Below are 12,573 nucleotides of genomic sequence, written 5' to 3'. Positions count from 1 at the left end.
AACCAAAGCAACCATTGCAGGTTCTTCACTGAGTTCTCTGTCAGAAAACCAGATTCCACTGAGGGTGCGTGTTTATGAATAAAAATAGCCACCACCTCAATAGCGCATGTTCAAATTCACAAGATTTACCATGGAAAGTGAAGCGGAGACATGCTGACTGTGTATTCTTTGTTCATGATGGCACTGGTTTAATTAGATTGTTCTCTAGTGGGGCCTGTAACTTCTGGTAGACATTGGATTGAATGGACAGAGCTTATTTTGATAGCAATTGGGGGCACTTGCATGGTGATTCAAAAGCCTTCCTCATCTTCTAGTGAAACTGTGATAACTGTGATAACAGCATGCATCTTGTTTGTTTGGTAATACTTTCTCAGTCTGAAATATATAAATCTGATCCGTTTCAACTGCAACACTGCCAGTATCCTAGCCATTAAGAAACCAGTGTCACAAACTTGCTTACTTCTTCATTCACCCCACTCCATCCCAGTTCTTTGTCAGAGCAATGGTGTGGTATTACCATTTGGGTGCAGTGAAGACATGATTCTCCTAACCAGTTTGAAATCAAGGGTTGACACTGTCTTGTAAGCCTTTGTTATAGTTAATCCTGGTGAGTTTCATTGAAGACATAACACTGTCAAGAGAGGAAAGTTAGTATTGCATAGTGAAATATTAGCATAAAACCTATTTGCATATCCCAGAAATATGTAGGCTCACGTGTTTTCATTGGATATACTTATCATCAAAAGCTTCTGATGTGTGGCAGTGTATTGTTTAATGCACAACACAAGTATTGCATATATGGACTCTTGATTCTTGTACAGTGGTACCTCGGTTTATGAACACAATTGGTTCCGGAAGTCTGTTCATAAACTGAAGTGTTCATAAACTGAAGCGAACTTTCCCATTGAAAGTAATGGAAAGTGGATTAATCCGTTCCAGACGGGTCCACAGAGTACTCAACCTGAAGCGTACTTAACCCGAAGTATGAGTGTAATTGGTTCCGGAAGTCTGTTCATAAACTGAAGCATTCATAAACTGAAGCGAACTTTCCCATTGAAAGTAATGGAAAGTGAATTAATCCGTTCCAGACGGGTCCACAGAGTACTCAACCTGAAGCGTACTTAACCCGAAGTATGAGTGTAATTGGTTCCGGAAGTCTGTTCATAAACTGAAGCATTCATAAACTGAAGCGAACTTTCCCATTGAAAGTAATGGAAAGTGAATTAATCCATTCCAGATGGGTCCGCGGCGTTCATAAACTGAAAATTCGTAAACCGAAAATTCGTAAACCGAGGTGTTCATAAACCGAGGTTCCACTGTACTTATTTTATAAGGGAAGTCTGGTATCTGGGATGTTCTGTACCCTACAGATCCTTAAGCAGTGAATAATTGGTTAATCTTCCAAGTGCTTCAACACTTTGTTTTTGCCCCGTGTTATATGTGAGAAAGTGAAGCTTCTGTGTGGGCCCTCCCTATTTAGTTCAGAGAAGATAACCTCTCTAACCCTATTGTTGGCTTCCCCAGGAAAAGATGGAACATGTGGGAAGGTGAAGTGAGACCATACCATTGGCCATTTGACATCCTGAGCACAGAGAGACACCTGCAAAGGGGTGCATGCTTGCCTACAACTCCACACATGTAGGCATTTCATGCAATTGGGACCGCAGACTGCATGGGTTCTCCACTTATGTAAGCCAGTCACATATGCAAAGAGGGCAGGCAACAAAGAAGCAGCAGCAGCGAACTATGTGCGTTTGGAGAGAATTGCTGCTGAAAATATGTCCCCAATGAAGGATTTGTTCCAAAACATGTTGGGCCAGAAACAAATATCACTTCAAGCACCTGGTATTTTTTCCACTTCTTTGCCTGCTGTTAATGCTTTTTTTACAGTTTTATGGTTGGTTTTCTGCTCCTGCTTTCAGATTTTTTTCCCCTATGGGAGGAAGCAGAGCCAGCATTATACCTGCTGCCCCTTCCAGTGTCTTGCCTCCGTGTGAAGAAAGTCTGAATAGGGCTTATAACCATACCTGCCAAGTCCTGGCCTGCAGAATCTGGGACCGGCAGCCGTGTGACACCGGAAGTTACGTAGACGCAACTTCCGGTGTCGCTTTGCCCATCTATGGGCACAAAAAATGGCCCGCGGAGGCAACAGAAGTCGCATCTACGCATGTCCGGAAGTGCGTAGACACAACTTCCGGTGTCGCTTTGCCCATCTATGGGCACAAAAAAATGCCCCGCACCGGCAATGGAAGTTGCACCTACGCATGCCCGGAAGTGCGTAGACGCAACTTCCGGGGTCGCTTTGCCCATCTATGGGCACCGAAAATGGCCGCCGTCAACACCGGGAGTTGCGTCTACGCACTTCCAAACATGCATAGACGTGACTTCCGGCGCCAACCATTTTCGGTGCCCATAGATGGGCAAAGCAGAAAAAAAAAGGCTGCTGGCAGGAGCAGAATAAGGGAGAATAACGGGAGATGAACTGATACACGGGACCGCCGGGAAACGGTACGAAAAAATGGGGGTTTCCTGGGGAAAACGGGGTACTTGGCAGCTATGCTTATAACCGGTAGTTAAACAAGATCTAAGTTTATGGGTCTGGTAATCTGGTTGGCTGAACTCTTGTTGCAAATAGCTGAGAGTATATTTCAGGCCTCCACAAATGTGAAGCCTAACACAGCCACTTACAGTGACCTTCAAGGTGCTTGACAGCCACTCTCCCTTATGTTTTCATTGTTCCAGGCAGGCAGCAAATCCTGGACTTATTGAGTCTCTGTTGAGCCACCATGCAGCTGATGGGCTGGATTTGGCATGGTGGATCACAAGATGCACAGGCCTAGTAGATTTTCATTCTGTATCTGGAAGTTTTTAATGTTTGACCTTTTATTATGTTTTCATATGTGCTGGAAGCCACCCAGAGTGGCTGGGGAAACTGAGCCTGATGGGCGGGATATAAATAAGAAAATTATTATTAATCTTGAGAAGATTTGCACTCCCTCTCACAGGTGCTCCTGTGGGTCTGGTTCAGTATAAGGCAGCTTCCTGTATTCCTCCCAAAACAAACTTTTCTGCTTCAAGAAAAACTAAAGTCTGACTTGACTGAATTATGCAATCTAAATGATCATACTATCAAGAAACTCCTGTGGAGTATGTGTGAGTAATTTAAGCACTGCCGCTCAGACCATTGGAAACTTTATTTAGCTTCCTGTTGGGATTCTGAGATTTCACCAGCCATTGTCCACTAGGGTTGTCAGACATACTTTTGCAACCATAAGAGCTAGGCATTTAAAAATAAACAGCAAGCCGATTTTTCCACCCAATGTTTTCTGTGCTTTTTCTACTTTTGTGTTGAAATCACAGGATGCACGTTGACTAGCTCATGTTCCATGCTGCACAGCAATAACGCTTCTCCCTGCCCAACGATTTATAAACCAACCTTCTTGGTACTTGCGGATTGGAGTAGCTGTGCCAGTGTTAGAAACTGAGGTATGAAAGCTAGAAGCTGAATGGCGCCTTAAACCTAGGTTATGGGTGCAACAACGTGTGTGTCTAGGCACACTTTTCTAATAACAAGAGTACAAAGTTGAAAATGAATTAACTACAGCTGAAATATTAGGTACATTTTTCACATGGTCTAGTCCTTCCCCTGCCCACCCCCCCCCTAAAATTCTTAAGAGGGTCTCTTCTCCAGTCTTCAGAGAGTAGCTGGAAGTAGGGAGGCAGAAAAAACTCCTCCTTTCCTTCCACTCTGTAGTTTTAATCTGAAATCTTAGGTGTAGTACTGCGCCCAGAGCTCAGAAACTGCTCACACTAATGAAATTCCCTGTCGCAAAATGTGCATAGAATAATGGAGGTTTCAAACACTGAGCTGTGCCAAGGTTATATCATTACTGCCCAGTGATTTAACCATGCTGTGCTCTCCTTAATGCCCCTTTGCTACCTTTTTCAAAATACATCTGTTATAGCAGGAGGTTTTTTTTAAACTACTTAATTTTATATGGTATTTTATCTGCTGTCTGGCATTGGTTTGTTTGTTATTAAGCATGTGTTTTCGTCTTGGACTCTTGATATGAATGCCATTTTGATTCTACATAGTTGATGTCCTTGGCTGCCCTTGGATGGAAAGACAGGGCATCCATTTACAAAAATGTCATTTCACTCTCACACTCTCTCCCCCCTTTTTTAACAATTGAAGTTTCACCAGATTTGTAGGAAGCAAGTATTAATCTCAAATGAGCAATTGTCTGTGTGCTTCCTTAGTGCCTTATGAGGCTGCTGCATGCTGAGAAGAATTTAGTAGCGCCTACCGTTAGTATAACGTAGCACTTTAATAATGCCACCTTGTATTTATTAGGTTAAATACTGATATAAGAAGAAACTTCAGTCTCTCATCTCGTTCTTCTTTTTACCTGATGGATGATAAAACACTGCCTGAAAGGTCTTTGTAATGTCTGTGTTGGAACTAGAGGTCTGATACGGCGGAGCCACCTCTTATTCAGGTCAAGAGGGTGATTGTGGAACTAGAACTGACAATACCTCACTAAGATGTGACAGTTTTAATACTCTTTCCCTTGTGTGAAATTAATACCAAATTGCAGTCGCAGCATGATGCGTCTTCCAATTATCTTCAGGGAAATATGAAATTTACATATTGGTTTATGTGTGTTCGCCTCTCTGCTGGGGAAATTTCATAGTAGGTTGAGTTGCATTGCTGGTAAGGGGCAAAATCTAGACATCCACCTTCAAAGACCTTGTATCTCCAAATTCATACCTGGTACAAGATTCTGGTCTTCTGATTTTACTGTAACGGGTCTGGCAGTTTTGAAATTGAGAACAGCTTTGAAAAGGGGGGGGGAATTTGGAGGAACACGCTCAACTAATACGTTGGTACCTTATGTTACCTAAAGTTGATGTTTTTCCTTCAAATTTGTGGTTGTATGTGAGTGGAGAGGGCGAGGTTTTGTGTAACAAACTGTTCACCAAGTTGCATGTTTTGTGGTTCATGTTTATATAGAAAATAATAAACTTTTTTAAAAAAAACAAACCAAAGGAGCAGTTGGAGACTGGACTAAGATCCTGTCAAATTCCCAGCAAAATCAGAAATTAGTCAATTGGAGGGGGGGGGGAGAAGGGGAGAGACACCCTCACTGGAAATGACTGCGGCATTGGGGCTGAGTGCCAATTATCATTAGTACATGGAAGCTATGAGCTGTTTGTGCTTTCTCCCCACTATTGCAATGCTGTTATCAGGTGCCCACCAGCTCCCAAGGACTGAATGATTTTTAAATTGGTAGAATGCACTATTATAGCCAGATTTCAAAAGAACTACTTCAAACTTAATATGTCTCTTTGGACTGGCTACTGTGAACAAAGTAGGTTTCGATGTTTCTGAATTCCTCTGTGTAGTTTATACAGATGAAACTCGGAAAATTAGAATATCGTCGAAAAGTGCATTTATTTCAGTAATGCAACTTAATGTTTTTTTATTTTTATTTTTACAGATGCTTTCTTTTGGGTATTCCACACTAATAAAACAAATAGTTTCAATAATACAAAAATAAACATCACTATTACATTTCATTAATTACATTCCATTTATAATTTACCCGCCTAACGACAAATAATTACAATTACAACAAATAAAGTCTTGACATATCTTGCTTTCCATGTCATGCATCTATCTCATATATTGGTTTCACCTTTTAAGTTGAATTTCTGAAATAAATGCACTTTTTACAAATATTCTAATTTTCCGAGTTTCACCTGTATGTTAATCCCATGCTTTACTTCTGGGTAGTTCCTGATTTGGCATCCTAGTGAGTCTGGCAAGGCCTCTTAGAATCATGGAGGGTGTTTAAAAATGATTTAATACACCATGTCTTGGACAAATGGTGCTCAGAGGTTCAAGTCTACTAAGAAGCAGGGAATCTCCCTGCTTGGTAAAAATCTAAGCCAGGCGCAGACAAACTCCGGCCCTCCAGATGTTTGGGACCACAGTTCCCACCATCCATGACCACTGGTCCTGTTAGCTAGGGATGATGGGAATTGTAGTCCCAAACATCTAGAGGGCCAGGATTTGCCTATGCTTGATCTAAGCTTAACACATGTTGTGGGAAGCACAAGGTGTACATTTTGTAACCTAAAGCATATAAAGAAGGATGTTACAAGCTGCTAGCATCCCTTCACAATGTTGAGAATATACTGTACAACCTCCCTTTGGACCTGAATTGCTTTTGAGGATCAGCATAATATAGCAACCTTTGTTGCAGACACACATTTGCATTCTTCGTTAGTCACATTTGGCTGCTGCATCTCCCTCTCTGAAAGGCTGTCATTCATTTTTAGCAAATTCTGCAGGTCTTCGAAGTGTGTAAAAACTCTTCCTTGATGAACAAATGAAGTGTTGCTAAATAGTACTTGTAGATGTCTTCACTCTGCTTGTCAGGAGTCTGCAACAGCAATAAGACAGCTGATTTTAAAAGCAGTACCTTTATATTTTAAAATGTTCTGGCAGTTCGTGATTTATTCATGCCTCTCCTGGCATGCAGTGTGAGGGACGTAGCTTCTTCATTGGTTCAGAGTTAAATGTCAGCAGAAAATTAGATCTGTAAATTCTTACGAAGGAGAGTTTCTCGTGCTTAATTGCAGGAATAATTACGAAGCCTTTTTCTATTCTTGGAAAGAAAGGGCAACCGCGACTGCTAAAAGTAAAAATGGAATTGGGAATCCTCCTCTCATGTCATAAAGAAGAGTAGCCCAGCTTGTGGTGCTAAAGCAGAATAAAGATAAGGATGGAAAAGATTGATTCCACAACAAAATGTTAGTGTGCAGTGCTTCGGTTCCCCTTCTGCTCTCCTGTCCCTGCTAGTATGCTTAGTCCTCTTGGAGGTCTGATGGGTTTCCCCCTTCATTTGGGGCCTTTTTTTACTTTTGGCACAGGAAAATAGAAACCGTGTTACTCAGTGTTTTCCCAGGTACATTGCAGTCTGGGATTTCATCCTTGTCTACAGGCAATTCTTAGTGTGAACCATCAAATGACCTACCCAAACAATGAGATGACTTATTCAGTACAGTGGTGCCTCGCTAGATGAAATTAATTCGTTCCATGGGTCTTTTCTTATAGCGAAAAATTCGTCTAGCGAATCCCATAGGAATGCATTGAATTTTTTTTTGCCCATAGGAACGCATTAATTGAATTTCAATGCATTCCTATGGGAAACCGCGATTCGCTAGACAAATTTTTCGTAAAACGCATTCGTCTAGCGAGGCAAGCTCCGCTCAAAAAATCCTTTCGTTAAGCGGAAATTTCGTTAAGCAGGGCATTCGTTAAGCGAGGCACCACTGTATATATATATATATAGAGAGAGAGAGAGAGAGAGAGCCTGTTTCCTCCCTCCTCCCTTTCAAACCATGTGATTCCATTGCCCCTCCCAAGTGGTTGAAAGCTGTTCCCCACTCAAGATGTGTTGGGGAATTTGCTGAATCCAAGGGCAGGTCTTCAGTGTCCTTGTCGGTGTCAACCTGCCCACTCAGTTTCCAGCCATCCCTGTGCTGAACATCATTTCAGGGGGGAATTTTTTGCTTGAATGCGAGTAGAACGCCTTTTCTGATTGGAGATGCTGGTTCATCATGACCTCCAGTCATGCTGAGGAGGGTTCTACTCACATTAAAGGGGACATAAGTAGAAATCCCTGTTCCGATGCTGAACGTAAGGAAGGGGATTGAGCAGGTGGGGCAAGGCTTGCAGGTGTACTCCCTCCCCACCCCCACCCCCCAACAAATTCAGCTTCATATGTTCAGGCAAACACCTGAACGCTTTGTCTCACAACCTCCTGGGTCACTGAGTTATTATGGCAGTTCCCTCAGTTCAAGAAGTGAAGTTACAGGGAACCAAGAAGAGGGCCTTCTCGGTAGTGGTGCCCACCCCATGGAATGCCCTCCATTCAGATGTCAAGGAGATAAAGAAATATGCAACTTTTAGAAGACACCTGAAGGCAGCCCAGTATAGGGAAAATCTTTCATGTTTGATGTTTTATTATGCTTTTATATTTGTTGGAAGCTGCCCAGAGTGTCTGGGGCAACCCAGTCAGATGGGTGGGGTAGAAATAACATCATCATCATCATCACCATCACCATCATCTGTTTATTTATCTATTTATTTATTATATTTATGAGGCTGGTTTCAAGGTTTATCTCCCTTAGGGTTACCTCATGTCTGCTAATAACTTCTTTCTGGGTGGCGTAGTTTTGGCTATGCAAGTGCGGGCAGCAGAGGGTTTGGATTTGCATTAGCATATAGATTAAATTGTTTCAGCGAGTCTACCCAGGAACTCAGTTTTAGCATGTACTTTTATTTTGAATAATTGTTTGAAAATTGCAGATTTTATTTGTACATTTAAAATATTGGGTTAACTTGTTTTTATTTATTTTTTAACCTGTGTGTGTGTGTGTGTGTGTGTGTGTGTGTGTGTGTGTAAGTAAGTAAGTAAGTAAGTAAGTAAATTAAATTTTTAGATTGTTCTTGATGAATTACTTAGAGGTCTTCTGTTGAGTAAGCAGTGTTTAATTTTTGTTAATGAATATAAATGAACAGGTTTAAGTTGATATTTGTGTAGGTTGGAAACTTAGTATTGTCATGCTTCCCGAATATATACATTTTAAATTTTATGCGGGAAGTTGACTTGCTTTTCATCAAGTCTCTAGAGAGAGATTGCTGTTTTTTGTGTCCCCCCCCCCAAAAAAATTACGTTTCAATGTGAGTTTGTTAGTTTTCTTACAATTATTTCTGTCATGTTGCCTTTAAGCGACTGGAACAGCACCGTGCATGTGCTTGTGACATTGAAGCAGCAGATTGGCTAATGTGATTTTGCAGCATAACTTTGGCATCCATATAAAGCTTGCTGTGCTTTCCATAAAATTTAAGGTAACTAGCCCCACTGCATTTTCTGTGTCACTTAATAGGTGCTCTTTGGATGTGCATAGTCTTAAATCCTCATTGCAAGGTGGAACAAAAGGCCAGTTGGCTGAAACAGCTGAAGAAATGGAACAGTGTTGATGTTTGTCCCTGGGAAGATGGGAACCATGGAAATGACCTGCCCAGTCTAACCAATGCTTTGCCTCAGGGTGCAAATGCAATCCAAGGTGAGCCCTGACTTAATTTACTCTCTGAGACACATGAAATGCAATTTAGACTCTCTGCCTGGACCATCATGCTTGTTTGTCTAGCAGCAACCTTAGTCCATCGTTCATGGCTGAGGATTGTGGTGCCACTGCTGGTGGGAAAAACAAGTCTACAAGCTCCATGTAGACTTGCTGGGCAACTTACGGGCTGCATGTTTATTTTTATTTTGATAAAGTTTTATTAACAGTTTTCACATTGCAATAAAAGACAAACTAATCACACAAAAATAATAAAAAGAAAAGGAATAAAAGAACAGAGAAAAGACAGAAGAGATAAGAACAGAATCCTCTCTCACAGATATATTTTTTAACTTTTTGTCACATACAGAAAAGGGTATATCCTCCCAGTAACAGGAGGATCAGCTCCCAGGTAGCTGACCCTACTGCCCTCATTTGTCTCCACTAGGGTGGGTGACATCTCCCAGGGAGAGGTGAATCATTGAAATCTTCCTAATGGAATATTAATTCAGCCAGCCAATCTCCCAGTGAAAGGTTTGTGGCATCTTTCACCTCCCAGAAAAGAGGGCATATTCTAGCCTTCTCAAGCTGCGCTGTAGCTGCTGTCAAAAAGGTCCTTGAAGGTGAGAGGGATCTAGGAGCAAAGCACAGCTTTTTCCTAGATAATGTGAAGGGCTTAGATATCCTAAATTTGAATATTTCCTTTGCATCACTCCACCCCCATCGTTCTGCCCAGACACTGAGGTCCAGTACCAAGGGCCTTCTGGAGGTTCCCTCGTTGCGAGAAGCCAAGTTGTAGGGAACCGGGCAGGGGGCCTTCTCGGTGGTGGCGCCCGCCCTGTGGAACGCCCTCCCATCAGATGTCAAAGAGAGAAACAGCTACCAGATTTTTAGAAGACATCTGAAGGCAGCCCTGTTTAGGGAGGCTTTTAATGTTTAATAGATTATTTTATTTCATTTTTCTGTTGGAAGCCGCCCAGATGGGCGGGGTATAAATAATAAATTATTATTATTATTACATTTGTAGACTCACAATGCTGACATGTTGCAGGAAAGGGCAGCGCTCAAACACACACACCTCTCCAAACCACCCCAAAACTTAACTGTCCAACTCCCCAAATGCAACCATCTCACCAACTGGAACACTCCAGCTCTGGAAGTCTCCGAAACATCAAAAGCGCTGAAATAGCTGATCTGGAGAGGAGGCAAAAGGAGGATGCCCCATGGCCGTGCCATAGTTTAAACAGCAAGTGGCCACGCCCCCGGCTGTGCTAAGACATGGCTGGGAGTCCCAATGACACAAGCAGCATCCCTCCACCCTCCCAGGGTCACGGGGAGGTCCTGGGTGCCCTTCCGCAACACCACCCCCCCGGGGAAGGGGAAGCGGACTTGGGTCCTGTCGTAGGTTCCAATCCAAATCTCTTTTGTTTCTTCTGTATGGACCTATACTCTTTAAGTGCAAGTTCTCATTTCAATGTCTTCTACTAGAGCCATGTGTTGACACATAACTTGTTGACTGCTTGCATCTGTTGCTCTCCATTACCACATGCGAGAGCATCTTCCTAGTTTTGTGAGTGCTTCTGGGAGAGATTTGCTCTGCCGCAATCTTTGCTGCTGGCATGATTTATTTTTATTTAGAATAAATTAGCTTCCCGTTCAGCATGAACACAATGCTTGGAGATGCATTGGGTAGGAGCTGCATGCACTTGTGGTGGGGTTGTAGTAGCACAGCAGTGTGTGTCTCCTGGCAACCCAATACCTCCAAGGGCCACATTACGTGAGAGCATTCAGTGCTCTTCCTATAACAAGAAGTAACTTGCTATAACATGTTTCTTCTCAGGTCTTTCATACAGAGTTCCATCTACCTTGCTGACTCTACCTCCCATGTGACAACCCCCCCCCCCCAAGCAGGCATTACACAAGGATGTCTTTTCTAAAACATTGGCAGGGGCCGCAGCATGTTACACAACTGTATGGAACTCTGTTTCTGATCAGCTGATCCCATGTGGAATTACAGTTGATACCATTGTTTGCTTTTTGCTAATCTCTGTGTGTGTTTGTATGGAGATTAAATGCATTAATAAAATGGCACACATGCACACACCCTTTTTTCTGTGCCTGTGTCTCATCAGAATTGTTGTAGAACCCTGCATATGTTCCATACACACAACCAGTGTAATATTTTTTTCTAAGTGAACATATATATGTAAAAGTATGAGAGCAATTTTTATTATATTGGTTGCAATGCGCGCGCGCACACACACACACACACACACACACACACACACTATGCAGCCAAGGTTTCAAGTGTCTCCTCTTCTGCTTCGAAGCATAGGTAAAGGTAAAGGTACCCCTGACCATTAGGTCCAGTCGTGACCGACTCTGGGGTTGCGCGCTCATCTCGCATTATTGGCCGAGGGAGCCGGTGTATAGCTTCCAGGTCATGTGGCCAGCATGACAAAGCCGCTTCTGGCAAACCAGAGCAGCACATGGAAACGCCGTTTACCTTCCCGCTGTAGTGGTTCCTATTTATCTACTTGCATTTTGACATGCTTTCGAACTGCTAGGTGGGCAGGAGCTGGGACCGAGCAACGGGACCTCACCCCCGTCACAGGGATTCGAACCGTTGACCTTCTGATCAGCAAGCCCTAGGCTCAGTGGTTTAACCCACAGTGCCACCTGGGTCTCTGCTTCGAAGCATAGTGCAGGTTTTTCTCCATTTTTATGGCTCAAAGTGGTTCTGTTGAATCCACTGTTTAATTTTGCAACATACAATAGAAAGCAGTGTATCTAAGCCCCATTTCTGTCAATTCAGAGTTGTATTTCCATGGTGTACATACTGTATTGACAAACCACCCAGGAATTTCCTAGGCATTTCTGTAATTGTTTCTGCCACGTGCCCAAACGTTCAATATACTTAAAACAGTGTTAGGACAGGATGAGTTTGGGCCACCTCCGGTGCGTATTAACTTTAATAGAATCCCGTGTGCTTGTTTTGAAAAAGAAATAGATTGTGGTAGGGTAAACCTGAAACTCTGCCTGTTAGGAAGCATGTATGGATTGTATTGGAGGAGGAGAGAGTGGGGTGTGAGTTGGGTGTTACCCATATGGAGGCATGAAACTGATTCTGTTTGAACTCGTGGGCCTGACAGATTCATCAAACAGGTCTCACCGGACGGTGTTCACTCGAGCCATTGAGGCGTGCGATCTCCATTGGCAGGACAGCCACTTGCAGCACATTATCAGAAGTGACCTGTACACCAACTACTGTTACCATGATGATGCTGAAAACTCACTCTTTGACTCTCACGGGTGGCCCCTCTGGCATGGTAAGTGGCTCAACCGGAAAGACGTTTCCATGAGTTGACGCTTTGTTCCGTTTCCATGGCCCTGTTTTTGGGGACGGGGAGAGGGATGAAAGGTCTGGCAATAGCC

General features: G+C 42.9%; 1 protein-coding gene across 1 annotated transcript in view; it reads left to right on the top strand.

Moving 5' to 3' along the window:
• ZSWIM6 (zinc finger SWIM-type containing 6) overlaps nucleotides 1-12,573 on the top strand; it is a 96,074-nt gene that overhangs the window by 65,371 nt on the left and 18,130 nt on the right. The window contains exons 5-6 of the mRNA XM_035100374.2: nucleotides 8,962-9,141; nucleotides 12,291-12,467. Of these exons, the coding sequence (XP_034956265.2) occupies nucleotides 8,962-9,141; nucleotides 12,291-12,467 (357 nt within the window). The remainder of the gene's footprint in view (nucleotides 1-8,961; nucleotides 9,142-12,290; nucleotides 12,468-12,573) is intronic.

Source organism: Zootoca vivipara, chromosome 11 (assembly GCF_963506605.1).
Source record: "Zootoca vivipara chromosome 11, rZooViv1.1, whole genome shotgun sequence".
In the NCBI taxonomy this organism is placed as follows: domain Eukaryota; kingdom Metazoa; phylum Chordata; class Lepidosauria; order Squamata; family Lacertidae; genus Zootoca; species Zootoca vivipara.
This window is presented reverse-complemented; position numbering and strand designations above follow the sequence as displayed.